The following is a 15294-nucleotide window of genomic DNA, read 5'->3' on the forward strand; positions in this document are numbered from 1 at the left end:
ACATTGCCACCCATCCTGCGGCCAGAGCGGGGGCATAGCACATCCTGGCGGGCCTCCATGGCATCCAGCAGTTGCTCGAGGGACCCGTTGTTGAAGTGGGTGGGGGGGTGGGGGGGGAGTGCTGCAGTCTTTTTGCCTTTGCATTCCATGTCTCTCGGATAGTGGTGGTGAGCTGGTGATGATAAGTGCTTTGCTGGCAGCTGCCTTTTAGAGATGGCAGCCGGTGTGATGCAACAGCGGGGTGATGGTGAGTGGGCGAATGAGGGTCCGCCTGCCATGGAAATGGCGTGTTTCATGGGAGTGAATATATAATGAGGCAGGCTCAGGAAGATATGGCGTGAAAACACACCATTTTAATCGGCAGGTAGGACTCCATTTTACCCGCCACTACTGCACTTAGTGCAATTCTGGGAAAATTCAGTCCCATGTGTATTTTGTTACATGGAGGTGGAGAGAAAGAGGGGGACGTTTAGTTCACTTAGAATGAAGTACCTTGAACCAGCATGAGGAGGCAGGTTTGAGGATTTCCAGGGAGTTAAATCCCTAAAAATGACATCAGGTTTGGATCCTGACATCATTCTACCACTTAGGGGTTTCACCTCAGCAAGTTCAGACGAAAGAGTGGAACTGTGCAGCTGTTGGATAAGATATTTAAATAATAGAAATATAGAAAATGGGAGCAGGAGTAGGTCATTCGGCCCTTCGGGCCTGCTCTGCCATTCAATATGATCATGGCTGATCCTTTGGAAAAACCTCAACGCTGTACTCCTGCACTCTCTCCATATCCCTTGATGCCTTTAGAGTCTAGAAATCTATCTATTTCATTCTTAAATATATTCAATGACTTGGTCTCCACAGCCTTCTGTGGTAGAGAATTCCACAGGTTCATCACCCTCTGAGTGAAAATGTTTCTCCCCATCTCAATCCTAAATGAGTTACCCTGTATCCTGAGACTGTGACCCCTTGTCCTAGAACCCCCAGCCAGAGGAAATATCACCCCTGCATCCAGTCTGTCCACCCCTGTCAGAATTTTATATATTTCAATGAGATCTCCTCTCATTCTTCTAAACTCGTGAATAGAGGCCTGGTCGGCCCAATCTTTCCTCATATGACAATCCTGCCAGACCAGGAATCAGCCTGGCGAAACTCACTGCACTCTCTCAATGGCAAGTATACACTTTCTTAGGTAAGGAGACCAAAACTGAACACAATACTCCAGGTGTGGTCTCACCAGGGCGCTGTACAATTGCAGTAAGGCATCCTTGCTCCTGTACTCAAGTCCTCTCTTACAATGAAGGCCAACATACTATTTGCTTTCTTAACTGTTTGCCACACCTGCATGCTTGCTTTCAGTGATTGGTGTACAGGGACACCCAGGTCCCTTTGTACACCAACATTTCCCAATCTATCACCATTTAAATAATACTCTGCCATTCTGTTTTTCCTATCAAAGTGGGTAACTTCACAATTATCCATGTTATGCTGCATTGCCCACTTACTCAACCTGTCTAAATTGCCTTGAAGCCTCTTAACACCCTCCTCGTCGCTCACATTCCCATCAAGTTTCGTGTTGTCAGCAAACTTGGAAATATTACATTTGGTTCCCTCATCCAAATCATTCATATATATTGTGAATAGCTGAGGCCCAAGCACTGATCCCTGTGGTACGCCACTAGTCGCCGCCTGCCAATCCAAAAAAGTCCCATTTATTCCTACTCTCTGTTTTCTGTCTGCTGATCAATTCACAATCCATGCCAATATATTACCCCCAATCCCGTGTGCTTTAATTTTGCACACTCTTATGTAGGCCTTTATCTCTTTGCCTTATCCTACTCTATGCTCTTTGACGCTCAGTTGGATCTAGATCTGGGAGTCCCACCTTTCTTCTTTATTGAATGTATTTATTTTGAACTCCAACTGTCTCTTCCTTGAATTCTTCCTACTGCTCTGACACTGACTTACTTTCAAATAGCTGTTTGCAGTCCACTGTGGTAAATCGCATCTCAGCTTAATAAAATTTGAAACTTTTATTCTTGGTCCAGCTTTAACCTTTTCTAGCTTTAACCTTTTCCATAATTGATAAATCTAACTGAATTACGATCACTGCCACTGATACCCCTTTCACCTGCTAAGATTCATTCCCTAAATCCAGAACTGCCCCTTCCAGCATATAATAATGCCTCATATCTGTGATTATTTCCTCCTAGCGAGAAGTTGGAAGGGGTGTGGGGCGGGGGGGCTGGATTTTAAATAGATCACCACAACATCCTGGACAGTAGGGTCCAAAGTGGCTACTCCTAGCTTTGGTTTCTGTAGACAGCAGCTTATTGCACAAGTACTGGAGGCTTTTCACACTTCAGGTAGATCTTGCAATGCTTTCCCCTCTGACACATAGCCTCTTCTCCTTTATACATGTTTCTCCCTTTTCATGCAAATTCCATTGTTCCCATATGTCTTTGGAACCTTACCTTTCTCATAGTATTAGCACTATGAATAGATTTATATTATCAGTAACCTCTGGGAAAAATAAACATACTGCTTGGCCTAGCTTCTCTGGCTAGGTGTAACATCCTACCATCTCTTTGAAACTTGGATTACTCTGATTTATTTAAAAATGCAAATTCTGCTCACTTCACCTTCTAAAACTTTAGCCAGGTTTACGTATTTAGTATTTAAAACCTAGCTTCTTTTGATGGATCAAAAACCTCCAGATTAGCTGTCTCCAATTCAATTAAATCCCACACAAACAGACACACACAAAGAAACTATTAACCTACTTTTACAATAAATCACAATAATATTGTGATAATTCTTATACTTTCATGACACCATGCCAAAGCACTATAAGCCTGGAGGAGGGGTGGGGAGGGGGTGCATGGTGAGCTCAGGTCCAGCATGCTCCAGAGTTGCCAATGTTCACTGTTCCTCCAATTGCAACCTGTTTCTCTCCCACATTTGCTGCTGATAGGTTCAATAGTGAACCAATCAGCATCAAATGTGGGAGAGAACCAGGTGGTGACTGGAGGAGTAGGCCCCTGCAGACATCTTCAAACTCACTGGCTGTCCTACCGGCATTTTCAACAAGTGGTCCGGGGGCCACATGGAGTTGGTCAAGCCTGTTCTAAGCAGACCAGGGGACCATGCATTTGTATTGCCAGTAGTTATCAAGGTTACCACGACCTTGAATTTCATCTCATCCAGGTCCTTTCAGGCATTGGCTAGACGTCTCCTGGATATCAGTCTGCTGCTCACAAGTGTATCACCCAGGCAATCGATGTCCTGTTTGTCAAGTCCATCAATTCCATCAGCCTTGCCATGGATAGGGCCACTCAAACCCAGAATTCATTTCACTTCATTTCAATGGCTGGATTTCCACAGGTTCAGGGAGTGATTGCCACATGCATGTAATAAATCAAGGTGCCTACAGCTCGGGCAGGCATCTTCATGAATTGGAAGGGCTTGCCCTCCCTTAATGTCCAGCTAGTTTGTGACCACAGCAAAGTAATCATGAATGTCTGCACCAGATTTTCAGGGAGTTGACAATTCTTTCATTCTTTGCCAATCACTCCTGCTACAGGCGAGCTATCCACTAAACAGCCTCAGTGGCTGGCTCCTGGGAGACAAAGGCTACTGACCGAAGACCTGGCCAATAACTCCTGTCAAGAATCTAGCCTTTGATCCAGAGGAGAGGTGCACTATTCTCACTAGAGCAATAATAGAGCAGGTGATTTGATTTGTTCAAGATGTAGTGCAGGTGTCTGGACAGATCTGAGGGTGCTCTTCAGTTTGCTTCAGCAAGGGCCTCCAGGATTGTCATGGTCTGTTATGCCTTTCATAACATGGCACTGCTGAGAGGAGTGAAGCTACAGCAGGAGGAAAGTGAAGAGTGGTTAGCATCCTCTTCTAAAGAGCCTGGTGTGTCAGTTATTTTAGTAACTACACACCTGGTTGCTAGAGAAGCCACAGTGATCCCATTCAGGCACGCTTCTCTTAATTAAAAAAAAAATGCTTGCCAATCTGTGATTCCAATTTAACTGGGCTTGATCTTTTCTCTCCCTATTGAAATTGGTCCTTCCCCAATTAATTTCCTTTACTCTTGATTGCTCCTTATCCTTTTCCATAGCTAACTTAAACCTTATATTATGATCACTGTCCCCTAAATGTTCTTTGACTGATAATTGAGCAACTTGTCGTACCTAGAACCAAATCCAGCAATGCTTCCTTTTGAAAATAGTGTGTCTGTGCAGGCAACTATCTCAAAGTCCTGTGCCCATCAACCCTCATTTTAACATTCAATGACCCAAACATCACATTAACACTCCTTTTCAAAGTTTGATCAAACCATTCACTTGAAGGCTACAGTCCAGGGGATGCAATGAAAGGCCAAAGAGACCATGAGTTGATAAGTTCACAACAAGTGCTCTAAGTGTCCCACCTGTTGCTGTGTATGGGCAGATTCAGTCATTGGGGAAGGAGATGCCTGAGGCTCTATATAAGGACATAAGGACTGAAAAGTGGGGGCACTTTGAGAAAAGTCCTCATTATCCTGCACTCTTTCTCCATCTTCCCTCTCAGGGCCCACCTGTACTTCCTTGCTAGCCAGGAATGGAGAGCACTTGATCACAATGAGGTGTTGTGCCACCAAGGTTCTGTCACTTTAGAGGATGGAACAGAAACTACAGGTCATTGATCTAGGCCAACATTCACTTGGTGGCCTGCTGTGTTTAATTTTGCATTACAGTGGCCACTTGACATGGATATGTGCTAATACCTGTGATGTTGTAACACATCTGCTAGAGATAGAACCCTCTAATTTCATTCCAAGACAGCCTATGGAAACGCTGACAGAAGCACGTTTCCTGTTGCTGCTCCGGAATTTCCCTTTTATTGGATGACAGCTGAGGCTCAGCTGAGCAGAGCTTGGAGTGTCCTGTGTTCTCCATTGGGGATGTATCAGTGAAAGGGAAGTCATTGTCTGACAATTAAAAAAAAAATCCAAGCTCAGCATAATGCATTTTTTGCAAGTTTGGTTATTGTGAATGTCAGTTCAACGTAAGTGAATATTATGGATCAAATGAAGTGCATCATAGTGCTCTCACCTTGTCCCTGGCCCACACCCCTCTCTCCATCATAGATGCCCAATGTTGGTCCCACCCAGTGTGTTGCCCTCCAATAGTCAGGGTGACAATTGCAGTAATGGGTGTTCTTGTAAAGAAAAACGGTAGAGTGTGATGTGTGGACCGTATCAAGGATGGAATGAACACATTTGAAGGAGGGTGCCAGTGAGGAACGGATGTACAAGGACAATAGGCTGAGTGTGTGATGTTTATTGAGATGAAATTTGAGGCGGCAGCTGCAAGAAATGAATGTATAATTGCAAAGTGCGTCAGAGAATGCTAAGGAGGTGAGAGTGATGGCTGCTGTGATCACTTTGCTAGGCCTAAAGAGGTCATTAAACCTTTTATGACACAGTGTCCATGTCCTCATACACATCCACATACTTCAGCTACCGACAACCTCAGCAATCCCACCATGCCTGCTTTCTCCTCTCGTCCTCAGGGAAGAGGACTTCTCTCCTGACCCTCAACGCTTTCATCGTCGCTTCTACATGTGTCCAAGAATCAGTTGGGCAGCCTTGCAAGGTATAGCTTCCATCCTACATTGGAGAGGAAACTGCTACAAGAGTTCCTGCAATTATTGTCACCCCTGCCATTAAATAGAAGTTCTTAAATGACAGGTCCAGCATGTCATCCCATCCACCCTCCCTAATTGGTCAGGGAACAGGACGCTAATACTATGATTCAGTTAAAATGCCACATTTCAGTGGATTCCTGACCTGCCCTGTTAATGGTTCCACTGTTTAGACAGGAACTCAATGCTGAAAATTCAACCCATGTTCCCACTTCTGCCCTGGACACCTTTTCATTTAATGTTTTCTCTTGAGTAACTAATTAAATATATCTGAAATATAATTCCAATAAATACATAATAATGAGCACAATGTGTCAAGGGAAATATCAAAATTGACACCTACAATACTGCAATTGAAACAGACCACAAGTGATAGAAAGATGAAAGCAACAGAATTCAATCATCAAACCAGTGAGCTTGGTGTGAAGGGCTCAAGGAGTCTACTTTTTAAATGGAGGGGGAACCAGAACAGAAAGGAACAGATGGTCATGCTATATTTCCTAGTAATGAACTGTTTTCACTTTCCTCCCTCCTCAAACTCATAGGTTCTCGCTTTGCTGCATTTTAGTTTTGCATTTAAAATGTAGGGTTGGTATTGGTTCTACAAAGAAAGGTGCTTTTTATAATATTACATGAAGGAAATACTGGTACACTACGTACTGCTTAAATCAATTTTATACCAAAACCAAATAGTAAAAGTTTGTTGAAACAGACTAGATTCTACTGTAGAATAAAACTACCAACAAAATCAGTCTTCCAAGCTGACTTGGAAATGCAGTGTGATTCCTTCACTGGGTCAAAATCCTGGAACTCCCTCCCCCTAACAGCATTGTGGGTGTAACTCCACCACATGGACTGCAGTAGTTTAAGACAGCTCGCCACCACCTTCTCAAGGGCAATTAGGGATGGAAATAATTTAAATGAATTTAAAAATTGATTTTAATAATTCTATACATCTATTTAGGTAGAGGTATGTATGAAGATACAGGAATCGGTGTGCGGTTAGGAATGTATCTGATTTAAACAATGTTTTTACCTGCTGTAGGTTAAAAGTAAAGCCGAAGATGCATTGTTCCTACTTAAAATGAAATATCAAGAAGTTACAAGGGAGTTAGAACAGCTAGATTCAGTTGTGAAAAGAAGGTAATTGTATACAAACCATTCTCTTCCTAGAAGTATCAAGAAATATGGCCATTGTGGATCTCCCCGAGTGTATATAATAGCAAGTTTAATGTTAACTGATTTTTCTTTTAGGTTACATGAACAAAGGCTAAAGCACATTGAAAAGCAACAAATTTATGGAAAACTGACTGCTTATCAATCATTGCATTGTCACAAGTTGGCTGACATTTCCTTGAACATCCACAAGCCTGATCCAGCAGCTGAGCTCAATGACCCATTCGACTTCATTTAAGAGTTCTGAAAGCAGAATAAAAATGGGATATGCCACTCTCCTAAGCTGCAAATGTCCTTCATAGTTGTTTTAAATAACTGTAGTTTTCTAGGTTTACTGCTTGAATAATTTAGATTTCAAAATGGAGTCTTAAGTCATCATAGATAAAAGGCAGCAATTAATTTTCATAATTTTAAATTTTATTTAACAGTTGGGATTGTGACCATATTCGATATTATCACTTTAATGTTCACTGATTGCAACTTTTCTCCTGAGTTCTGGTTTTAGTGGTTTATCATTACAAGATAACTTCAGCTTCCCTTAGTTTGTTTATTCCAAAAGACAACTTTTATAAATTTTGTCTGTGCTAGATATTCTCTCATCTCTAATCATTCCTGTAAGCATACTTCACATTTAGCACTTTTATTTCCCAATATCTAGTGAAACAATGGTGCATCCAAGGTACTGTATTAGATCCCTTGTTCTGTGCATTGGATATAATAATTATGCATGTACCACTTTGTGTCACATGATGTTTTGTAAAGACAGAGTGAAAAGCACTTTAGTTTTTAGATTGCATAGAATATACAGAAGCAGGCCATTCAGCACAACTTCTGGTGTTTATGCTTCATGTTATTTCTACCTCATCTCAGCCTTTAAGCATATTCCCTTTTCTCTTGTGCATGTTTAGTTTCTTTCTGGAAGCACCTAAACTATTTTCCGCCAAACTGGAAGCAAATTCCACATTGTAACCAATGAGTTAAAAAAAGAAACATTTCCCTATTGGATTTTTAATACTTATGGGCCTCTATTTTTGGATTCTCCCACAAGTACTTACATCACAAAAACAGGCCATTTGGCCCAGCAGGTCCATGTTGGTGTTGCTCCAAATGAGCACCCTTCCACCTTTCTTCACTTAACCAAATCAACATTTTTATATTCCTTTCACCCTCCTGTTTATCTAGTTACCGCTTAAATGGATCAATGTTAGATCAGCTGAAAGGATTCTAGTTCACTTCCACCCCCTACCCCCCTGCCCAGGAAAGTTGCTGTGCCATCTGCAGATCATTTTTCACTACCTGGCAGAAACAAACACACCGCACAACGGTGATTGTGGAAACAGTCTCTCTGCATGTACCCTGTCTAATCCATTCATAATTTTAAAGAGCTCTATCAAGACCCCACTAAGTACTCTAAAGAAAAAAGCCTCAACGTTCAAAGTTTTCTGTAAACTGTAATCTCTCACTACTACCATCTTTGTAAATCTTTTTACACTTCTCCAGTGCTTCTACACCCTTTATATAGTATGGCGATCAGAACTATGCAACTTGGTCTAAATGAGGCCTAACTAGGTCCTACACAAGTTTAAATTAAATAACGTTGTTACTTTTAATGATCTGTTTACCTATACCCCTGGATGATGAGCCAGAAGCTCTGGGTTTGAGTCCCATTCCAGGACTTGATGGCCAAGGAAGATGTGTTCATAACATGGCTAAACAGGTTGAGTATCAACCTTCAAATCCTTCAACACATACCAGTAATAGTTGTTAAGTACAGGAGAGATTTCTGGTCAGCCATGTGATGGAAAGAACATTGGAGCCTCTACCATCACTATCCATAACTCCAGATTACTACATACATGGAAAAGTGCATGTTGCCACAGCAACTCAGACTGCAAGTTAACTGTATTACATTACCTACCTTTGCTCTTCTTATATACAACTTATTTTCTAAGGTGTAGGTGATGTGTTCCTACTATGCAGCACCTCACAGTTATCTAAAATTCATTTGCCATTTCACTGGCCAGCCCACACATTCTCTAATATTATGATGTTGCAATGCACTCTTCCTTAGTGTTAACTATACTCCCAAGATTGGAATGATTTGTAAATTCTGATATTGAGCTCCTTGTTCCCAAATCACTTATGTAAATTATGAATAATAATGGTCCAAGCTCTGATCCTTTTGGAACATTTTCTACCTTCCCCAACCTGAATAACTACCTTTATTTCTCCTCTCTGGCTAAAAGAAAATAGAAAGCAATGTGCTACCCCATTAGCTATTTGCCCTAACCTTCAGCTTAATGTATGGAATGGTGTCAAAGGCTTTTTAAAAATCCAAGTATATGACATCCACTACATTAACCTTGTCTACCCTTTCCATTACCTCTTCAAAGTTTTAGCAGAAGTCAGAAATAAAAACAGAAAATGCTGGAAATACTTAGCAGGGCAGGCAGTATCTCTGGAGAGAAAAAGTTAATGTTTCAGGTCAACAACCTTTCAGAATTGGGAAAAGTTAGACATGTAATTGGTTTTCAGCATGTGAGAAGAGAGAGGGCAAAAAAGAACATAAAGATCTGTGATGGGTGGAAGACAAGACAGGTTAAATGACAAGAGTTGGTAGTGCATGGCCAAAGATTAGTCAGTTTATTTGGAAAATTATATATATTGTCTCTAACTGCTCTTCTATTGCATCTTTAGATATTGATTCCAATACTTTTCCTATCTCTGCCCTGTAACATTAGCTGTCTGGCATTCTTCTGCCACTACCAACACTTCATTGGAATTTGTATATAATTAAAATAAATCAATGCCTCTTCTATCTCCTCCCTGGTCACGTTGGCCTTGCATATCATTTGGACCTGGCATTTTATCCTCATTTAGGCATTAACTTGAGTTTATCTCAATCATCCTTTAATGACTATATACTTTAAATTTCCTTTTGTTATATGTGGCTATTGAACACTTTTTAAAATCATTGATGATTTAATGCCATAATTTTCTTTTTTTAAGCTTCTCCAAGTTCTTTATTTTCCCTTTGGTATCCAAGCACTTGCATCGTTTAGATTCAGATTTCCCTTTTATGCCTCATCATCTGTGGTGCTCTACAATTAGCTTGTTTCCTTTTAGCTTTGTGTGAACTTTTTAATTATCCTTTTAAAGATTTTTCACTGCTTTTTTTCAATTTTCTCCCAATTTACCTTTCATTCCACCCTAAATTTGCTTTCTTCAATCCCTTAATCTTTATCCCAATTAAGTCACTTGATCCTAGTTTGTAACTTTCCATATCAAGATGTTCTTCTACTCTTATCAACTTTGGTTCCTGGTTCATTACCCATTACAAGATCCAGCAGTATTTCTTTTCTTGCTGGACTTACATATTGAATGAGAATGGAATTCTGAATACACCAAACTCGGTTCCCTTCTCTCTACCAGCTGATTTGGAGGCAGTTGAAATCTTCCGTGATTATTAATATGCCTACTATTCACCTCTTAGATTTGCCTACATATTTCATCCTCTAATTCCTGCCCATTGCTTGGTGATCTGTAGTATAACCCATTTGATAAAAAACCTCATCTAATTCAATCCATATAAATTCTGCAGGTTAATATTAGTTACATCCTTGTTTTTCTATTAGTGCAGGCACTCATTCCTCTCTCCATCCTAACTGCGTTATTTTTCAGTACAAGATCTACCTATTTACTAATTGTTCCACACAATTATGTTTACTCACAAGACACTGGTATCTGAGCTACCTGGTGCTAAATTTAGAACATGACAACTTCTCACCTCATTTGTACAGGTCCAAACCAATTTAGTCTGGATGTTTTCCTAAAGGGGGAAGGAATACTTACATCTCCCTTTGAACTTGTATTCTGTTTAAGTGTCTTTTTGGTCATACCTCTCCCTAGCTGTGACCTCCTCCAGCCCAGTTCTGGTCTCTCTGCCTTCATAATTTCCATCTTTTCCCTCCATTTACAGTTGTGCCTTCAGGTGCTTAGGCCTCAAGCTCTGGTATTCCCCTATCCATCCCTAAACCCCTTTGTCCCTCTCTCCACATTAATAATTGTGGTTCAGTGTCAAATTTTGTTAGAATGCTCATGTGAAGCACCATGGGAAGTTTTACTTGGTTAAAGGTGCTATGTAAATGCAAGTTGTTAATGTCAAGCAACACCAACACCTAGGCTAAGAAACCACCCACCACCCTGGAACAATTCTCCCTGAACGCTTTCATACTTCCTGAGCATATGGTGTGAAGATTGCTCCAAAATCAAACAGCTCCAGAATATACACCATCCGTAAACTAATATGGATAATCATGTTCAGCATCTACAGAATTTTAAATATTATAAATGTATGCTAGAACTCTTGGTTTGGGCAGGGTGGAAAAAAATAACTTTTCAAACCTAAACCTAAGTCAAATTGAAAATTTGATTCAAATTTAGATTCTATGCTTTACTTCTCAAATCACAAATAGCACATCCCCTAAATCCATACTCATTGTACTTATGCCTAAATATTCTACATGCATTTGGAATATTATGTAATTTTAAACATTAAAAGTCCACGCAACTCCCTTAACCTGTATTGAACTCCTGTTTCCGAATGTTGAAGCAGTGGTTCACAGAAAGCATCACTCTTTATTCTAGCTTCCTTCACCATTCAAATGTTGCAGGTGAAACTGACCAGACTACTGCATACTTTAGTATTTCTGAGGTGGTCCCTCAATTCAAGGATGATGTCTACTCAGGATTGTGAATTTTTACCATTGGTCTTCATGTGACTGAACAGGTCACTTCTTGGTCTGCAATCTTTGGGCACATGGGGCACACCCCACGAGGTAATGGGAACCTGGAGTGCAGGATTTGCTTAGTTTTCTTTCCTTCTCTGTGCCTGCCTCATTAATACTTTGGGACTCAGTATGCTGCAGCTTGGAGAAATTGTCACCATTCTGAAGGATTGGTAGCAAGCTCCTCCCAATAATTAAGGTTAGTGCCATTGTGCTTCAAGGAGAGCTTCAGTGTCTTTACAGAATTGAGAACAAGACCTGGCAGGGGAGGTGGTTTTAGCTATCTGAACACAGTGCCCAGTCCAAAGTTGATTTTATAAAGCTTTGCCTGAATGCTTGTGGAGCTGGCTTCACGGACACTGGCATTTGTTGGATGGTCCTCCCATTGAATCTGGAGGATGTGGTGAAGGCATTACTGTTGGAATTTATAATTTCTCTAGCTTTGTGTATCACTGACACATAGTCCAGGTCTCACTGCAGTACACGACTGTAGTGACAACAACTGCTCTGTACACAAGAATTTTTCTCGACTTGCCGAGGTCTTGTTCTCAAACACTTGCAGTGGTTTGCAGAAGGCTGAACTGATGCAGCTGATCTGGTGTTGGAATCCTCATCAATGCTGGTCTTTTGAGACAGGTAGCCAATTAATGGGAACTACTTAACATATTCCAGAGTCTCTCCTTCAACACCAGGCGAAATATTTGGCCGACCAGGTGTGGGTTGACATACGAGTTTCGTTTTGGCAACATTTGAGGACAGCCAAGTTTCTTGTATGCAGAATTGAGATGAAGTATGGTTTGCAAATCTGGTGCAGAGTAGGCAACAATACTGCCGTCATCTGCAAACTATAAATCTTGTATACTTATGGTGGTCAGCTTAACCTCTGTCACCTCTGTGCCAAATGCCATCTACGTTGATACCAGAAGACAGCTGATCTTTACCTGACGGTGGCTAGCAACCTCATTAGTATTGGGGTTATCTCATGGCCTTGCTTGACCCCATTCCAGATTTAGAAGGTATCAGTTTCAGATCTTTCACTCAAGACACTTGCAGTCATATCATCGTGAAGCAATTATAGGATTTTGTTGAGGTTTCTTGGGACATCCATAAATTTAACGCACAATCCAGTCTCGTGATTTTAAAAAATCATTCATGGCATGTGGGCTTTGCTGGTTGAGCCAGCATTTATTACCCATCCCCTTGAGGTGGTGGCAAGCTGTCTTCTTGAACTGCTGCAGTCCATGTGGTATAGGTACACCCACAGTGCTGTTAGGGAGTTCCAGGATTTTGACCCAGCGACAGTGAAGGAACGGCAATATATTTCCAAGTCAGGATGGCGAATGACTTGGAAGGGAACTTCCGGGTGGTGGTGTTCCCATCTATCTCCTGCCCTTGTCCTTCTAGATAGTAGTGGTTGAGAGTTTGGAAGGTTCTGTCAAAGGAGCCTTGGTGAATTCCTGCAGTGCATCTTGTAGATAGTACACTGCTACCACTGTGCGTCGGTGGTGGAGGGAGTGAATGTTTGTGGATATGAAGCCAATCAAGCGGGCTGCTTTGTCCTGGACAGTGTTGAGCTGCTTGAGTGTTGTGGCAGTTGCACTCATCCAGGCAAGTGGGGAATATTCCATCACCCTCCTGACTTATGCCTTGTAGATGGTGGACAGGCTTTGGGGAGTCAGGAGGTGAGTTACTCATCGCAGGATTTCTAGCCTCTGACCTGCTCTTGTAGCTACAGTTCAGTTTCTGGTCAATGGTAACCCCCAGGATGTTGATAGTGGGGGATTCAGTGATGGTAATGCCATTGAACATCAAAGGGCGATAGTTGGATTCTCTTGTTAGAGACGGTCACTGCCTGGCACGAATATTACTTGCCACTTGTCAGCCCAAGCCTGGATATTGTCCAGGTCTTGCTGCATTTGGACACGGACTGTTTCAGTACCTGAGTCGTTGTGAATGGTGAACATTGTGCAATCATCAGCAAACATGCCCACTTCTGACCTTATGTTGGAAGGAAGGTTATTGAAGAAGCAGCTGAAGATGGCCATACTAGTCTGAAAACACCCGATCTTGTTCGATATACTGAGTCAAATGCTTTGGTCAGGTTGATGAATTCAGGAGTTCCTGGTGTTCAACATTTTTCTTGGATTTGTCTGGCAAAAACCACCACGTCAGAGATGGAAGATCTAAAGCCACACTGTCTCTGGAAGCATTTCCTCAGCCACAGGGAATAGGCAATTCAGGAGAATGTGTTTCAGAATTTTCTCACTACGGACAAGAGGGAAAATACCTCAGCAGCTTCTACAACATGATTTATCTCCTTTCTTGACAATAATAGTTACCATTGTTGCATTCCTGGGGGAGTTCTATTTCCTCCCAAACCTGTATGGATTAATGCACAGATTCTTAACATGAGCAAAAGTCCGTCAGTTTTAAGGACCTCAGCTAGAATCTATAGGGGCCGCAGGCTTTGTTATTTTACACCTGTTTCCTATTGATGGTAGTGCACCAATTTATTCTACCACAGGGTACTGAGGGATAGCCTGGACAGTATCAGCTATCACTGTGGATTCATGGTTGAGTTGTTCAAAATGTTCTTTCCAGCATTTGACCAATGGCATCGTCATCCTCAAGAGAAGCACCATTTTATGAATGAAGGGGATTTTGTCTACTTAACCTTGGTACACTTCAAAAAAGCTTTGCATGCAATGATGATCAGCATTTTGTTGGATCTCTTAGGCTGTCTTCCCATCACATGTCTTTTATCTTCCAGATTGTTCTTTGGCGTCAGACTTTAGCTGAGGAATGCTGCCTTGAGTTGCGACTTTGGGTTTTTTGACAGGCAATGAAGGCTGCTCATTTTCGTTCCAGGAAGTCACATATTTGAGCATCATTTTCATTGAACCAGCCCTGGTGATGACGATGCGTGAACCCAGTGGTCTGGGCATAGGAGTCTAGTACAACATACTTTTTTGATCTTACTGTTCTGAACCACAGCTTTCGCTACAATTACATGGGATCTAAAAATACTAATGCACCAAGGCCTTCTTTGGGGTGATGTACATTTATTGAAATCCTGAAATATTTATAACTACTTCCTCTACTCCCATGTGTTAGTCGAAAGGATCTGGTTTGTGGATATTCACCCCACAATACTGCTCCCTCACCACTCTACAGAAAACATGTTTCCTTGGGGTGCAGTTGGTCTTAATGACCATGTGGGGAGGGGCAACAATCGCTCAAGCTGCTGGACCTTACGGGAGAGAGAAAAAAAGCTTTAGAATTATAAACCACTGATTTTCTCCATACCAGAATTTGGAATAATGAAATTTGAGCTCTAACCCAAAAGTATCCAGTGAAATTTCCCTGCACAAGTGCCATATGGATAAAGTTGACCATGTTTATGATTTCAGTAAATTAATTGATTAGATACTGAAACTAAAAGCTTCCAAATAACATTTTCTATTTCTAACTGTTATTATGAATTGGGATTTGTCTAGCACTTTTTCATATTTTTGTCCAGCATTTGTGTTGGCCTATAATGCAAATTATCCAACCGTAATTATTATATCCATCTTTCAATTTTACCGTGCTGGTGACCATTTCAATAATCAGCTGCTTATTGTTTAGAGGACTAAATTAA

General features: G+C 41.3%; 1 protein-coding gene across 1 annotated transcript in view; it reads left to right on the top strand.

Annotated features, from left to right (window-relative positions):
• LOC121270160 (WD repeat-containing protein 49-like) overlaps positions 1 to 7105 on the top strand; it is a 91177-nt gene extending 84072 nt beyond the window's left edge. Inside the window, 2 exon segments of the mRNA XM_041175499.1 lie at positions 6737 to 6834; positions 6946 to 7105. Coding sequence (XP_041031433.1) covers positions 6737 to 6834; positions 6946 to 7105 — 258 coding nt within the window.
• The last annotated feature ends 8189 nt before the right edge of the window (positions 7106 to 15294 follow it).

Source organism: Carcharodon carcharias, chromosome 1 (assembly GCF_017639515.1).
Source record: "Carcharodon carcharias isolate sCarCar2 chromosome 1, sCarCar2.pri, whole genome shotgun sequence".
NCBI lineage: Eukaryota > Metazoa > Chordata > Chondrichthyes > Lamniformes > Lamnidae > Carcharodon > Carcharodon carcharias.